At 37.5% G+C, this 18,042-nt stretch overlaps 1 protein-coding gene across 5 annotated transcripts in view; it reads left to right on the top strand.

Annotated features, from left to right (window-relative positions):
- RAD50 (RAD50 double strand break repair protein) overlaps positions 1-18,042 on the top strand; it is a 76,636-nt gene that overhangs the window by 44,914 nt on the left and 13,680 nt on the right. For all 5 annotated transcript variants that reach the window (XM_072630003.1, XM_072630001.1, XM_072630005.1 and 2 more), the window contains exons 19-22: positions 1,517-1,609; positions 1,693-1,806; positions 6,103-6,230; positions 13,024-13,248. In XM_072630003.1, the coding sequence (XP_072486104.1) occupies positions 1,517-1,609; positions 1,693-1,806; positions 6,103-6,230; positions 13,024-13,248 (560 nt within the window). The remainder of the gene's footprint in view (positions 1-1,516; positions 1,610-1,692; positions 1,807-6,102; positions 6,231-13,023; positions 13,249-18,042) is intronic.

Consider the following 18,042-nt stretch of genomic DNA (forward strand, 5'->3'; position numbering starts at 1 on the left):
ATGAAGAGAAGCATGAAAAGGTAAACAGCAAAGAGAAGTCATAAGGGACTTACTAAAGTTGAACTGTTTACATTCCTACATGAAAAGACAATATTTGTAACTCTTGAAACTCTTCAGTATCTGGGTAGTTGGTGGGATCACACACACACACACGCACACATGCACACACAGAGACAAAGAGCACAGAGTGAATTGAATAGGATGGGATCATTTCTTAAAAAAATGAAATTAAGCAGTGAGAGAGATATATTGGGAGGAGAAAGGGAGGAATGGAATGGGGCAAATTATCTCTCATAAAAGAGGCAAGCAAAAGACTTTTTAGTGGAGGGAAAAAGAAGGGAGGTGAGAGAAAAACATGAAGTTTACTCTCATCACATTCCACTAAAGGAAGGAATAAAATGCACACTCATTTTGGTATGAAAACCTATCTTACAATACAGGAAAGTGGGGGAGAAGGGGATAAGCAGGGTAGGGGGGATGATGGAAGGGAGGGCAACGGGAGGAGGGAGCAATTTGAAGTCAACACTGTTGGGGAGGGACAGGATCCAAAGAGAGAATAGAAGCAATAGGGGGGCAGGATATGATGGAGGGAAATATAGTTAGTCTTACACAGCACGACTATTGTGAAAGTCATTTGCAAAACTACACAGATATGGCCTATATTGAATTGCTTGCCTTCCCAAAGGGAATGAGTGGGGAGGGAGGGATGAAGAGAAGTTGGAACTCAAAAGTTATAGGAACAACTGTCAAGTACTGTTCTTGCTACTAGGAAATAAGAAATACAGGTAATGGGGTATATAGAAAGTTATCTGGCCCTACAGGACAAAAGAGAAGATAGGGACAAGGGAAGGGAGGGATGATAGAAGAGAGGGCAGATTGGTGATAGGGGCAATTAGAATGCTCAGTGTTTTGGGATGGGGGGAGGGGACAAATGGGGAGAAAATTTGGAACCCAAAATTTTGTGAAAATGAATGTTAAAAGTTAAATAAATTTATAAAAAAAAAAAGAACTTAGTGAGCAGATATCTGACTTAATTAGAAATGGAGAGAGATAGCTGACAAAGACAACATCAAGTTAGGATAGGAAGTTGGTCATAAAATCTTATTTAAAAAGATGATGTATAATTTTGAGTTGCATTGTTCCAAAAAGCAGAGAAAAATTGATGTTCACATTGAAAATATATTTTCATGTAAGTTGATCAAAGTTATAATAGAAGTTTTAATCATTATCTCATGGTCCTGTCATATTAGATTTTGTAATTTATAGAAATATGAGATGCTAGAGTTGACAGGACTTCAAATCACTTGTTGATTTCCTCCGTTTTATGAGGTGATGGGTCATAACCAATGCAGAGCAGCGCAGCAAGCTGAAACTTAGCTTCCTATCCTAGCTTGGCTACAGTTCAATACTCTTTATACCCAGACATGAGAAAAAAGAATTTTTTTTAGTACTTTGTATGTGTCTGTGTGTAATGCTAAAAAATAGTTTAAACTAACGAATTAATGTCTTTCCACAGTTAAATGATATCAAAGAGAAGGTTAAAAACATATCTAGTTACATGAAAGACATTGAGAACTATATTCAAGATGGAAAAGACAGCTACAAAATGGTAATTTAAAACCTAAAAATAATTAATTTGATTAAGTTTAGAAAACTTTCATTATACTTACAAATTTGTTTCTTTTTTTGTAGCAAAAAGAAGCTGAACTGAATAAAGTAATAAGTCAGCTAAATGAATGCGAAAAACAAAAAGACAAGATAAGTAAGGAAATGGGAACAATGAGACAAGACATTGATATGCAAAAGGTCAGTATTCTTTGTTGCCTGTGGCTTAATGGTAAGGCATATGCTATGTGACTCAAATGATGTAAAGGTTTGAACTAGCTCTCTACATCAAATATGTTCTTAAAAGGTACTGTAAATTCTTCTTTCTGTCAAATTATTTTTCTGTTGATATTTATTTAGAGTTAATGTTTTCCACCAGAACAGAAGGTTGATCTCTGATATACGGAATCATAGATCTAGAAATGGAAGGGATTCTGGAAGCCATCTAGTCCAACCCCCTCATTTTATAGATAAGAAAACTGGGTCCAAGGGAAGTTATGTGACTTCTAAGACCACATAGATAGTGTCAGAGCCAGGATTTGAGCCCAGCTCCAGTGTTTCCAGAGCTTTAAATGTAACTGCCTAGTTTCTGTGCACACCCATTAGTCTCTTGCTCCTGCTGTTTCTACCCTGAATTTGTTGTTTTTTCACGTTTTAATGCTTGATGCAGCTAACTAGTTGATAAAATCATCCTTTGTTTTGGAAATACTTCTGTAAGTAAGTTTATCGATGAAAGCTGTTCCAGGAAGCTTGTCTGCATCTTCTTTGACTGTAAACCCAGGAATTTCTGTGAATATGAGTGAAATATCAAATTTACAGACTATCCTTGCTGTAATTCTTAAATGCTCAAAAAAGTGTTTTATATAATTGTGAAAATCAAGACAACTGTATAACAATGCTTAGTTATTATAGGTTTCAATGAAAGGTACAAAAATATTTGCAACTTTTGAAGAAATTGCCTACCTAAATAGGAAACTCAATAAAATTTCAAATCATTGACCTTTTATAAGTTGGATGCTAAATCATATAAAATTGGGTAGAATATTGGTATAGTTGGACAATAACTAGAACCATCATATCTTGGAACTGGAAGAAACCTTAGAAAACACCTAGAGGCAGGAAGACCTGAGTTTAAATCTGGTTTCAAGCAGTGTCTGGGTGGCTCTGGATGAGTCACTAGACTTCTGTCTTCACCAGAGTAGGGATCATTTCAGTTTTTGTGAAAAACAGTACCTGACAGAAAGATGTTCAATAAATGATTGATTAATCCAAAAAGAGACAGATGAACTAAAAAGCTTGAAGGAAGCTAATCATTCTAAGAGGCAGAGATGAAGAAGGCATTTCAGTCTTGCAAATGGACAGAAATAAAAGATGGAATGTCAGCTTAGGGGGAAAAGCTAGTAGGCCAGTTTGTCTGGAACATGTAGGGCACAAAGGGAAATACTATAAACTAAGTCTGAGAATGGACATAGAGCCAGATTGTGGAGGGCCTTAAATGCTAGGCTGCTCTATCTCTCTCTCTCTGTCTGTCTGTATGTATATGTATACATATATATGTGTGTATATAAAGGGAGCAGGGAGCCATTTAATGTTTTTGAGCATAGGTTTGACATGTAGATGGTTGATGTGGAGAGAGAGATTTGAAGGGGATCTATTAAGATATTATAAAATTCCTTATATCTTATTTTCTCATATTACTTTATATATTATATATTTTGTATATATTATTATATTTATATGTTATATATAATAATATATCATATAATATATTGTTATATATTACATATTTTATAGATATATATCTTATATGTCTATAAAATATCTATTAAGATATTATAAAAGTCCAAGTGAAAGATGATGGGAGTCTGAATTAGGGGAATGATCATGTGAACAGAGAGGAAATAAATGTGAGAGGTGTTTTAGAGGCAGATAGAATCCAGCATCTGAATGGATATGGGAAATGAAAGAGAGGGAAGAATCAAAAATGACTCCAAGGTTGCATAGTTAACTGGTTAGGTAACTGGAAAGATAGTGGTACCTTAAACCTCAGCAAAAGGAAGTATGTTTGGATTGGTGATAGGGTTAAGAGAATTCCTTTTTGGTTAAGTTTGAAATTCTGATGATGATCATAATAATAAAGCTAAGCAGTTTACAAATGTTGTCTCATTTGATCTTCACAACAACTCTGTGAGCTAAGTGCTATTATTATCCCCATTTTACAGTTAAGGAAAGAGGCAAACACTTAAGTGATATCTCCTGGACCACTTAGCTGATGGGACATCCAAGTAGAGATGCCCAGTTGGTGAAGACAAGATGAAGTTTAGGATAAAGATTAGGTTTAGCTCTTTAGGCAGTCATCTGTGTTGAGATGATAACTGAACCCTTGAGAGCTGATGAGATCACCAAGAGAGTAAGTGTAAAGAGAGAACAGTCCTCAAGCATAACTTTGTTCAACCACCTTAATGGGTTGAAGTTAGTAGATGATCTCTCAAAGGGTGAGAAGAGAACCGGGAAGAAGCAGTATCATAGAAACTAAAAAAGTAACCATGAGGAAAGAATTCTTAACCTTGGAAATTACAAAGAGATCAAGCTGAATGAGGACTGAGAAGAGCCATTGTGTTAGCAGTTAAAATATCATAAATAACTTGGGAGAGTTATTGTCAATAGCATAGTGTGGTAGGGAGCCAGATCATAAGAGGCTGACCTGAGGACATGGAAGCAGCAAATGTAGACAGCTCTTTAGAAGTTTGTCTAGGAAAGGGAAAAGTTAGACGGGATGATTGCTTAAGGTGACAACCTGGGCATTTTTGTGGACAGCAGGGTAGAATAAGGAGAGATTAGAGATGAGAAAGGAAATGATTGAGACAAGGTTCTAGAGGAGATGAAGGACTGTGAGTTCAGGGATACAAATGGAGGAATTGGTCTCAGTAGGGAGAATGGCCAGCTGTCTTGTGTAAGACTAAATAATTAACATTACCTACAGATAAAAATGTTTGCTTCACGATAGCATGGAATCAAAGGAAGATTCCCTGTAAAGCTAGCGGAACACATTAAATTTAAGTGTTGTTACTCCAAGAAAGTCTTAGAATTTGAGTTGATGATTGGTCCCTTTGTTTTCTGACAATTTTTACATGGGTGAAGCCTCTATTTTAGGGGAAATATAAAATACTTATGGACTTTTTAAAAAACTAAAAATAAAGAACAGAAAATCTGTTCAGTGAATATACATAATATAAAATATATAGGAAAAAGAATGGAAAAAATACATTCATTTAGCACACAGAAACAGGAAACATTATTTATGTTTATATAGAAGACAAGGCAGCAATTATATTTGGGTACATTTTCTCATGCTGTTAGATAGGAACTGATTTTTTATTTGTTTCTCTCTTCCTGCCCACCTTCCCAGCCCCCCAACACACAGAGACAGAAAGCATTTTCACAGAGAAACAGGAGAGTACAATGGAAAGCATTTTATTTAGTAATTGATAGGATATGTAGGGTGAGGGAGAATGAGGAATCAAGTACAACACTGCGATGACAAACCTGGGAAACTGAATCCAATATTGTCCCCCAACAGAAATAGGAAGAGTTTGTGGGGAAAGATTGAATTCTGTTTTGAATGTTTTGAGTTTTAGGTATCTGTGTAGCATCTTTTTGAAATGTCCAAAAAAAACCAGTTGATAATGTGAGACTGAAGCTCAGGAGAGAGACTGAGTCTGGGTATGTAGAACTGGAATTCGTCTGCATAGAAATAAAAATTGAACCCCTGGGATTTGATGTGATATGATTATCACTAAGTGATAAGAGGAGAATAGGGCTCAGAACAGACCCTTGACAGACATCTATCATTAATGGTCATGACTTTGGTGAAGGTCTAGCAAGAGAGACCAAAAAAAAAAAATGATCAGATAGGTAGAAAGAGACCCAGGAGAGAGCAATTTTATGATAACCCAGAGAGGAGAGTCTAGGAGAGGTTGTTGATTGTTCCAATACAGCACTGTCAGATGTTGAGAGAGCCTCTGATCCTATAGCATGGTGTTGCCATCTCGTGGCTCTTTAGAGTATTGCCACTAAGGACTTGTAAAAAACTGCTTTGTGTTTTCCCTGCCATGTATTCAGCGAACGCTTATTTGTTGAGTGGTCAGGTTGAAGTAAGTCAAAGATCATAGGTTTCCTGTCATTGGGATATTGTAACTTTGGTTTCATAAGATCACAGATTTAGAACTGGAAAGACCATTAGAAGTCACTGTGTAACCCTCCCATTTTATCAATGAAGAAACTGAGGCCCAGAGACTTGCCTGGGGTCACATTAGGTGACAAGGCCGAGATTTGAACCAAGGCCCTCTGACTCCAAATCCTGCTTTCTGTCTTCTATATTAAATTTGCCAGCCTATTATTGTGTGTAATATGGTTTTAAGTCAAGGGAAAAATTGCATGTTCCCCTGTATCAGTGGGCCACGTGCAGACTCTGACTTATGCTCTCTGTCTCTCTAGGTGCAGGAAAGGTGGCTTCAAGATAATCTTACTCTGAGGAAGAGAAATGAGGAATTGAAAGAGGTTGAAGAAGAAAGAAAACAGCACTTAAAGGAAATGGGACAAATGCAGGTTTTACAGCTGAAAAAGTAAGAGCTTCTAAAAGTTTGTTCTTTAATTTGTTTAAAAATTCTTAGTGAAAAAGAATTCAAAGCACTTAGACTGAACTTTTGATACATTTTAAATAGACATAAAAACTGTGAAGAATTTTTGAGTTCATAGAAAAATGTGCAGTGGTTAAAAAAAAACTGGGAGAGATTTCTAGGAAGATCCAAGAATCAGCACAAGCCAAGGAGTTGGTTCCTCTTGCTGCCAAAGAATAGAAGCAGAAAAAAAAACAAAAAAAGAACTTAAAGAACTCAGTTTATTGATGACAGCTTGAAATTGAAAAGATCCCTGCAAACAAAGAGGAACTTCAGATGAGTGGAGCAATAAATTCTCAACAAAAATAGTAAACTAGGTTTAAAGTATGTTTGAAAGAAAAATCTAAATAAATTAGGATTTTAAAAAGCATATGAATTTTAAAAACTAAAATGTTCCATTCAATTAAGCAGACATTTATTAAGGATCATGCATTTAGGTGCAAGAGGAAAGCATTGTGGTACAGTGGTTAGAGGGTCAGCCTTGAGTCAAGTAGGCCTAAATTCAAGTCCAGGCTCTGACCTTGGCTGTATAAGTGTAGTCATATTACTAATCTCTCAGTGTTGCATATCCATCCCAGGCAATTCTCTAAGATTATGCATTATGGATGAGGTACGAATCTGCATAGGTAGGTACTAGTCCTTGGAGAGAAAGAGAAAAATGAAGCCATTCTTGCACTCATGGAAGTTATATTCTACCCAGAAGATGGAACCTGTGCATGGAGAAGTAAATAGGAGCTAAGGAGGACATCAAAAAAGGCTTAACATAAGAGGTGGTGGTTGAACTGAGCCTGGAAGAAAGGTAAGGTCGAAAAGCAGAACTCAGGAGGAGTATGCTCCAGCTCTTAGTGCATGTGTGAAATGGGACAGAGACTGACTGCTTCAGTGAGACTAGCCTATTATCACACAGTTACTAAGTGTCTGAAAACAAGATTCCTACTCAGGACTCCTGACTCCAAGTCCAGGATTCTCTCCATCTCTCTCATGATGCTGTTCTAAGTCAGGTCAGATCATCGCAATAACATTTGTAGATGAAACTGGACAGAGGATGAGTTCCAGCATTTCCACGGCAGTCTCTGTCACCATTTCTGGACCCAGTGCTCCTCTGTAAGGAAATGGGGCGGTAACACTGAACAAAGCATTCTGAAGATGTTCATGCTGAAAGTGACACAATTTTTAAAGTACTCCTTGATTTTCAAAGATATTTTAAAGCAGAGAAGATTCCAAAAGAATAGAAAAAAATTGTGGACAGTATTCTTGAAGGGAAAAAAAAGAGCTGAGAGAAGACACTAATAGCTACCAACTCAAATGCTCATCTCTCTAAAATTTCATGAAAATAGACAATACATGGATTGAAGGTAACCTCAGTAAAAAAAAATAAGAAGGAAACAGGCTTTTGTAGATGATGTTTTTATAGCAGATAGTGTCTTCACAGCCATAAACCTGAGTGGTGTAGAGAATATAAGGTTGTGCTGTATTTGTTATTTGTTGATTACTTAAAAAAAAAGATATGCAGCTTATTTCAACATAGCTATGAAGGTTTCCTCAGTACAGCGTGTCTCCCAGCTATACATTTAAATCGTACAAGATTCCATGACTGACTCTTTGTGGTGACCAAAAACTAGAAATCAAGGGGATGCCCATCAACTGGGGAATGGCTGAATAAACTGTGGTATATGAATGTGACGGAGTACTATTGCGCTATAAGAAATGACGAACAGGAAGACTTCAGAGAGGCTTGGAAGGACTTATATGATCTGATGCTGAGTGAAAGGAGCAGAACCAGGAGAACTTTGTGCATAGCAACGACCACAGTGTGCGAGAGTTTTTTCTGGTAGACTTGGAACTTCATTGCAATGCAAGGACTTAAAAAATCCCCAATGGTCTTTTAAGGCAGAATGCCTTTCACATCCAGAGAAAGAACTATGGAATTCAATCGCAGAATGAAGCAGAACATTTTCTTTTATATTACATTTTGGTTTGTCATATGATTTCTCCCATTCATTTTAATTCTTCTACACAGCATGACTATAGTGAAAATGTATTTAATAAGAATGTGTGTGTAGATTCTATATAGAATTGTATGCTGTCTCAGGGAGAGAAGGGGAAGAGCAGGGGGAGGGAGGAAGGAAAAAAATCTAAGTTATATGGTAGTGATTGTAGAACACTGAAAATAAATAAAATTAATTTTTAAAAAATGTTTAAAAAAAAGATTCCGTGACTGAAATTCAATCATGGAATAACTGTTCATTAATCTGTTAGGTAACAGCAAGTCATAAAGCAAGGAAACATGTGGACCAGTGTCATGGAAGATGCCAGACGTAGGATTCTTTCTCATAGAAAGGTTTTCTATATACTTTTGTCCACGGATAGCATTGTGCCAACTTCTTTATGCCCAGGAACATTACTGGACCTCTTCCCTGAGATCCATCGTTACTTGAAAGAGATCAGTCTAAACATTCACACTCAAAAACTATGAAGAGTGCATATTACCCAGGCCATGCTACTGAGTTGGTCTGTTAGTATGTAGATCTTGCTTGAGTGGGTGCCAAAGATGAACAGAGCGCCAGGTCTGGCTTTTTTTTTAAAGGTCCTACTGCATGGCATTTGGGAAATCTTGCAGTGATTTTAGTCCTCTCTCTGCCACAAAAGCATCATGATGGTGATGCTGTAGTCTTGTGAATCATGAAAACTATGATATCTTAAGAATCCGAACTGCATGTGGCAAAAAGAAAACGGACGATTCATTTAGCACGAACAAGGGATAGACAGCCTATGTGCTACATTAGTAGCCACAAAATATTAAAAGAACTAGAGGAACACTGCCAGTATTTTGGATAGGTGCCAAGAGAATTTATGGAAAAATATTGACATAAATAACATAAGATGGAAAGCCCGGACAGACTATACCAGTGGAGGGAGTACCCACATTGAGAAGTTCTCAGATCCATTTAAGTAGAATTATTTGTAGATTTCATTCCCTCTATGTAACATTAATAACAAAATACTCAGATGGATTTTTTATTTCATTGATTTCCATGGCTTAGTAGATAAAGTTAGGAGTACCTGAATTCAAGACTTGCTGTAGTCACTAGTTATGTGTCACTTAATAGCTGACATGGTTATGTCACTTAATGTTTTGCAAAGTGCTGTATATACACATGGGTGTGTAAATAAAGTGCATATTACGTGACCTTGTGGGATAAGTGCTATTATCCCCATCTTAGAGACAGGGGAAACTAAGAGAAAGACTGTAATTTATTAGCTTTTGATAAGTGATTCTCAACCTCAATTCCCCTATCTATAAAATGGGTTATTGTGAGGATTATATAAGATTATATATATATATATATGTTTATATATATATGTGTCCTTTATTCTTTACCTTTTTTACATAACTAACCCTCCTCCTTTGCCTGTCATGTACATCTTCAATGATATTTTATGCCCCTTTTTGCTGATAAGTTGTTGATAGTAATGCTGTAATTTATTTATATCTACTCTACATCTTTCTTTTTAAAAAATTTTATTTGGGAAAGTAAACCTTAAAGGTCTCTCTCTCTCTCTCTCTCTCTCTCTCTCTCTCTCTCTCCACACATGCACACACACACACACACACACACACGTGTGCATATGCATGTGTCTGTTTATGTTGGTCTCCTAAGTGACAGTGGTAGAGCGCTGGGTCTGAAGTCAGGAAGACTCATCTTCATGAGTTCAAATCCATCTTTAGACACTTACTAGCTATGTGACCCTGAACAAGTCGCTTAACCATGTTTGCCTTAATTTCTCATCTGTAAAATGAGCTGAGGAAATAGCAAACTGCTCCAGGATCCTTGCCAAGAAAACTTCAAATGGGTTCATTAAGAGCCATATAGGACTGAAACAACTGAACAATATCAATGTATGTGTGTATATGTGTATATACTTTATCAAACAATAATTCTGTGAAATATATATATATATATATATATACACACACATATAAGGTAGAACTTAAAGCCCTATACGTATATACAAACACATATACACTTTCCCAATAATAATTCTATAAAATGTATATTTTATATACATATGTATTAATGTGATTATTATTGAGTACTGGTCAAATAAACTTTTGCCTTTATTTCAAAAAAAATTTTATTTATTTTGAACTTAAATACAAAAGACATAAAAAATCCTATACATAGCACTGTACAAAAGGAGGATTCAATATGAAACCATAAATCTTCATTTCACACTGTTTACTTATTTTGAAAAACCATGTAATAAATACTACACATTGTTTTCAAAGTTACCTCACTTTTCTTTGCTTCCTTTTGTTCTCTGCTGTGCACTTTTTTTCTCTCTCCCTCCCTACCCCACATTAGAGAAGGCCATCATTAGACACAAGTACCATACTATACGTACTTCTGTTTGCCCTATTTGCCAGTTCTTTCTCTAGAGATGGATAGCATGTTCCTTCATAGGACCTTTGTAGCTGATTTGAGTATTTATAATACTCAAAATGACTTTGTCATTTACAGTTGTTCTTAGAACAATATTGCTGTTACTGTATACAACATTCTCTTGTTTTTCCTCATATCACTCTTCATTATTTCATGCAAATCTTTCGATGTTTTTCTAAAATCAACCAGTTCATCATTTCTTATAGTATGGTAGTATTCCATCACAATCATACCACACAAATTTGTTTAGCCATTCCCCAAATAAATGAACATCCACTCAATTTCCAGTTCTTTGCCCCCACTAAAAGAGCTGCTGTAAGTATTTTAGAACATATAAGGTCTTTTCCTTTTTTCTCTAATCACCTTGGGAAACATACCTATTAGTGACATTGCAGGGTGAAAGGATATTGCACAGCTTTATAACTCTTTGGGCATAATTCCAGATTGTTCTCCAAAATGACTAGGTCGGTTCACAGTTCCAACAGTGAATTAGTGGCCCAATTTTTCTGCATCCCCTCCAAAATCCCCTCTATAATCCCTTCTGTCTCCCATTTTAGCCAATCACATTGGTGTAAGATGATATCTCAAAGTTGTTTTAATTTTCTTCCTCTTATTAATAATGATTTAGAACATTTTTTCATATGACTATATATCGTTTTCATATAGTTTTGTTTTCTTTATCAAAAATCTGCCTGCTCATATCCTTTGATCATTTATCAATTGAGGAATGACTACTCTATCTCTTTCCATTGACCCTTGGCTTACCTGAAATTTTGATTTTTTTGAAGGTTGTGATATTTTTTCCATGATTCATAGCACTCACTGTAAAAACATCGCTGTTTTTTAGAAATGTAAATTTTTGCTTCAGGGAGTACCTTGGAGTGATTAAAAGTGATTTACATTTTCCTAAAGGGAGGGAGATAGGTTGGTACAGCTGACTTTGGGGTCAGGGAACCTTGGTTCACATTCTGATTCTACCACTTACTAGTTGTGTGATGTTGGGCAAGTGATTTAGCTTCAGAGGGCCTCAGTTTCCTTCCCTGTAAAATGAGAGGGTTGGACTAAATAACCTCTACTGTCCCTTTCAGCTAAATCTGCCATTCTCAATCTACCGTTTTATTCTGGTCACCCAGTTCATCATCATTCTCCTCAATTCCTATGACACTAATCTTCATTCTGCCACAGTCATCAATAGAGATAGTTATACCTTAGCTCTCTATTGCTCATAAATGCTTCCTTCCTGGCCCTGATCTTATTCCTTCTCTGATCTTGCCCCCTGTTCTTTCATCTCTACCTGTTTAACCTTTTGATTCTCCTTTGGTGGATCTTCACCTTTGGTAAGATCATGTCTGCACTGTGTTCCATTCCATGGGCCACATGTTAGGAAAAGTTTTGGTGAGCTGAAATGTGTCCAGAAGAAGCAATCAATATGGTCAAGGACCTTGAATTTAGGCCACACAAAGATCATTTGAAGGAACTGGGGATATTTATCTTGGAGAAGAGAAGACTGGGGAGGGAGGGGGAAGGGGTATTGTGTAATCACTTTAAGTATTTGAAGGGTTACCACATCGAAGAGGGAATAAACTTGTTCTTCTTGGCCCAGGGGATGGGGCAGGGGGCAGAAATAGGGGCAATGGCTAGACATTGTAAAGAGGCAAATTTAGGCTTGAGGGAAAGAAAAAATTCCTGTCAACTAATGCTATCCAAAAATAACATGGACTTCCTGAGGATAATATGGTACATCCCCTTCCCCCAATGTATATATGTAACAGCTACAACAGATAGAAATGACACCCCAGTGTGTAAGTCATGTATCACAGAGAGTATGGGCTAGAACAGATATTCTTGGAGGTCCCTCCCATCACTTGGTGGTCTATGACTCTGTGAAACTGGACTAGCCACTGTTCACCAAAATTGACACTCCATCTCCTGTTTCTAAACAGTTCCACAAACCACTCCTCATGTCCATGCGTGAGAAGCCTTGACTTCCTTTAAAACTTAACACAGGTGCCCCTTTCTTCATGAAACCTTCCCCCTATTTCCTATATTAAGGCTTTCTTCCTCTTCAGCTTTCATTGTACTCTAGTTATGTGTGTGCACATAATAACTGTATATTCCTCTAGATCAGAGGCTGTTTGTGTGTCCCTAGCCCCAGTATAGTGCTTTCTGCAGAGGAGATGCTTACTAAATACTTAGCAAATTGAACTGTTAGCAGGTTTTTCACTTGGCTGTTGTGAATCACACAGTGGTTGTCAGTGCAGTTTTAATTTTTTTAATTTTTTCTTCCTTTACAGTGAATATCAGAAATTAGAAGAAAAAATAGAAACACTGAAAAGAAATCACAGTTTAGCATTAGGACGACAAAAAGGCTATGAGGAAGAAATTCTTCATTTTAAGAGAGAGCTGCGGGAACCTCAGTTTTCTGATGCTGAGGAAAAGTACAGAGAAATGATGATTGTGATGAGAACAACAGAACTTGTGAACAAGGACCTTGACATTTATTACAAGGCATTGGACCAGTAAGTGTCATGTTATAGACCTGATTCACATTTCCTCCAGAAAATACACAGTTCTCCAATTATTCTCTTCTTTTTGTTAATTCTTTAGAAATTTACATCTTCACCTGTGCATAAACTGCAGACGATTCTTACTTTACAGAAGTGAATTATTCCACAGATCTCTAAGTAAAGAGACTTTTACTTTAATGCAAATTTGCCTGGGGAAGAGAGGGAGAAAAGGATATAAAAAGGGTCCCGAATACCTGTGGAGGGAATGAAAGGGACATAGTTCAAGGATACACAGGGACTAGGGACACAGAAGCTAGAGCAGGAGTAACACACAGTTCTAGGGCCAGCCAGGTGGGAGGTTGACTGGGAACCAAGAAGGGGTTGGACATGGACAGACAGGAGAGGACACACACAGGCTGGGGACAAACAGTGGGACATTTGGGTGGAGTCAGAGTCAAGGTCTCCTCTCTTGGCATTGAACATCTCAGGCCAAGCCCCCAATCTATCAGCAGCCATTCTTGGAACCTATTCTGCTTTCAGTTGGACAGTTTTTGTGGGAGGGAGGGGAGCAGGCCATGGAGCACCTAGCTCAGGAGCAGGAGTGGAAAGAAAGAGCACCATACTGTTCAGTAAAGTTAACTTAGGTGTTTTTTTGGAATGTGTATTTCTTTCAGAATTCTGTATGTAAAGTTGAATTTGCATAATGCAAATATACATAAAGCGAGAACTATATCAATTGGGTCTCTGCTCAAGAAGTACACTAGTAGGTTTACTTTAGGATCTCAAATATATAAAAAGGGAATAAACATGGGAGAAAAACAAATGACAGAGTAGTGTTGCTCAGACTCCACAGGGCACATGAAAGTCATGAGATGATTGCACATGGATGGGGCTTTAGAGTTACAGAACCATTGTCTACATCATAGAATGGTTGAAGATAAGTGCCCACATACTTCACATTCAGTCTTAGGAACTTCAAAGGGACTGACTATGTGTTTTATTTTAATATTTTGTTGTCTTGTGGTTTGAAACAAAAGAGCTCTTGGCATAAGAGTTTTTGTTGTAATGGAACCTGACTTCTAAACCTTTTAAAAGTTGATTGATCAACATTTTAAGATGTAGAACTATTCAGTTAAGTACATGTTGGAGAGGTAGTACATTACAACAGAAAGGGCAGCAGTTTGGAGCCAGAGACCCAGAGCTTACCACTGACGTGAATTGCCTCGATGGCCTTAGGAAATTACAAAACTTCTCTGGGGCTCAACTTCTTTACCTCTAAAATTTATTGAACTGAGTGGACTCTAAGGACCTTCTGGATCTAGTTCTATAATCCAGTTTCCTGCGCTGTGTTGACATGTGTTTTTAAGCCTCTGAATGTTAGAATATCCCCAAGACAATGTTGGAAGAGCAAGAGAGAAAAAACTAGAGAGATGTTAGGTTTATCAGTGAAGGAGGAACTAAGGAATAGAGCTGTTCATTGATGGAAGATAAAAGCTTAGAGCTTGAAAGAAGAAAGAGAATGAGCCTTGGTGTTGCAAAGCTTTTCCTGACTAACCTCTTCCTTGCAGAAACTAGTCCTGTTTTGCAGTTCCAGGCACTTAACTCAGTTTATATGTCACGATCTGTATCTGGATTCTTGTTTTTCCTGGACAAAGAGAGAGGAGATATGGTGCTGTGTATGAGGAACAGTAAGAAGGTTAGTTTCAATCATAGAGCGTGTGAAGGGAAGTAACAGGTTGTAAAGGGCCTTACAGAAATAAACATTTAGATTTGTTCCTAGAGGTAATAGAAGAGCCACTAGAGTTTGAGTAAAGGAGGACCCAGGTCAGACCTGTAATTTAGGAAAATCACTTTGGTAAGTGTATGGAAGATGGATTGGTGTGAGGAAAGACTCAAAGTGAGGGGACTGATGAGGACACTATTTTAGTAGTCCAGGTGAGAGGTGATAAGGGTCTGATCTGAAGTGGTGTTGTTTATGTGAGTGCAGAGAAAGTGGTGGACACATATTGTGTTGTGGAGATAGTAATGACAAGACTCAGCAACTGATTGATTTTTGATGTGGAATGAGTGAAAGTGAGGAGTGGCAGGAATCTGTTGGATGGATTGGAAAGGGAAAGAGAATTGAAGATGGTGAGACCTATTAGGAGGCTCCTTAGGAGATGATCTAGGTGAGAGGTCTTAATGTGATGGCAGTGGGAGTAAAGAAGAAGGAATAGATATGATAGGGCCTGGCAAATGGTTGGATAAAAGAAGTGAGACAAGGAAAGAATTAAAAATATTGGAAAAAGAGTGAAGGTGAGTGTTCTGCTCAGAGTCCCAATTGATGAAAGGATAAAGTTCAGATTGCTTATTCCAGCATTCGAGAGGCCCCCTACAATTACCCACACCTGTTTTCACTTACTCTCCTACACTCAGATCAAAGTACCATCATTTCTGTACTTACTTTGCCTTCTGCACCTTTCTTCAATGCTGTTTCCTCTTCCGAAAATACCCATTCCCTTCCATCTTTCCCCTTCACTTTCCCCTCGCCTTCTGTTGAAATCCTACCCATTCTTCAAGGTCTATCTCAAGGACCACTTCCTTTAGGAAGGCTTGCCTCATCAACCCTTTCTAAATGTGATCCCACTCTCCCTTCTGAACACATCACTTTGTCTTGTACCGTTCTTGAGTCTCTTGACTGTATTCTGCATTGTATTACAACTATTTCTACATTTATCTTTATCCTTCATCTTATTTATTTATTTATTTATTTGAGGACAGAGATTCATACTTATATTTATAAGCTTTGCCATGTCTTGTGCAGTGTAAGAGCTCAGTGACTTAATTACTAGACCAAACTGGAGGGAACTCAGTAGCCCCTTTTTATACAAGTTTTCCTGTAAACCCTGAATGCAACTTTTCTCTCCTCAAGAAAATATGGCCCCAGTTAACCTTCTTTTAGAGTTAAATTTGAGTTCAGTATAGTATTGCATTTGGGTATTCAAGGTAACGCAGGAAATTAGCTTTGCATTTTTAAGAAAAGCTGATTAATATCTGTTATTAGTAATCATCGGAAAAATCACTGAGACTAAGTATCTCCAGTGGTCAGAGAATCTTAAGTCTAAGTGTGTACATAAGAAAAAATCCATTGCGTTATATCCATTTTCCCCCTCACCTTTGGGGTCTATAATTATCAATTATTATTCAGCCTGAATTTGGAGTATATTACTAAGCAAAGAGCAAATTTTCTCTTCTGCCTCATGAGTTTTTGTGTGACAAGATAGGAAGGCCCTACAGAACCAGATACAGGACAAGCAACAATCCTTTGAGAGTGAACTCTTAAGTAACAGCTTAACCTCTTTGTGAAGTTAATGGTCTTCACCCTTGGACCTTGCATAGCACTTTATTCTGCAGTTCTCTAATATACTAATCATGTAATGTTGTTTATCACAGCTGTTGGGTTTTATGTATTATCTTCTTACTAATTGGAAGCTTCATGAATTTCTTACCTAAGTTATCTCCTGTCTCTAGCACTGTATGTTGCACCAGATAGATATTTCGTACATATTTGTGAAAGAACGAATGATTCCTGGACATCATTAACTGAAACTCCTCTCTCCAAAGTTACCAGTGCTTTCTTAATCACCAGATCTAATAGTCTTCTCAGTCTTGACCTCTTTGTGAGATTCGACTTTATTGATCACTTTCTTGTCCTACTACTTCTTCCTTGTTTCTCTTTCTGCCTGTCTGACCACTCCTCAGTCTCCTTTACTAATTTTTAATCTACATTATACCCACTAACTGTGGATGTTCACAAGTGGTCTGTCCTGTGCTCTCTTCTCTTTCTATCTCACTTGGCAATTTCATCAAGTCTCATGAATTCAGTTATCTTCTCTACGTGGATAATTCCTAGATTTACATATCCAGTTCTAGTCTCTTTGCTGATCTCCAGTTGCTCACCACCAACTGACTTTTGAACATTTTGAACTGGATGTCCTGCAGATATCCCAAATCAGCCTGTCCAAAACAGAGCACATTATCTTTCTCTCCAAACTCTTTCCCTTTCCAGCTTTCCTATTATGTGTCAGGGATACCCTCCATCCTCCCAGACACCCTACTCAGGCTTGTTACCTTGGTGTCATCCTCACCTCTTTACTCCCACTCATCCCATAGATGTCTAATCTTTTACCAAATCTTGCTGTTTCTATCTTTACAACCACTCTTGTATATATCCCCTTTTCTCTGCTCACATAGGAGCCACCCTAGTGTGGGCCTTCATCAGTTCACAACTGGACTCAAATTAGCCTTCTAACTGGTTTCTCAACTTCAAATGGCTCCTCTCTAATCTATCATCCACTCATCTGTGAAAGTGATTTTCCAAAGCATTGGTCTGACCATATCACTCCCCTGTTACGTAAATTACCGTTGTCCCCTATTACCTGAAGGATTACACAAAAATTCCTGTCTTTGACATTTAAACCTCTTCACAGCCTGGCCACTTCCCACCTTTCCATTCTTATATTTTACTTCTTACAGGTACTCTGTGATCCACTGACATCATCATCATCCTCCTTACTAGTTCCTTAGAGATGACATCCCATCTCCTCTCTTCATTCCCTTTCACTGGTTTTCCTCAGTCTAGAATGCTTTCTAGTTTTCCAGACTTTTGTCAAGACTTATCTCAAATCCAGTCTTCTTTAGGTGGCCTGTCCCTACCTCTGCTAATGCCCTTTTCTTTTAGATTATTTTCCATCCACTCCAAATATTTTTTTTTCATACCTTCTTCATGTGACCTTCTTGAGGACAGGGACTATTCTTATCTGTCTT

Source organism: Notamacropus eugenii, chromosome 1, assembly GCF_028372415.1.
Source record: "Notamacropus eugenii isolate mMacEug1 chromosome 1, mMacEug1.pri_v2, whole genome shotgun sequence".
Classification (NCBI taxonomy): Eukaryota; Metazoa; Chordata; class Mammalia; order Diprotodontia; family Macropodidae; genus Notamacropus; species Notamacropus eugenii.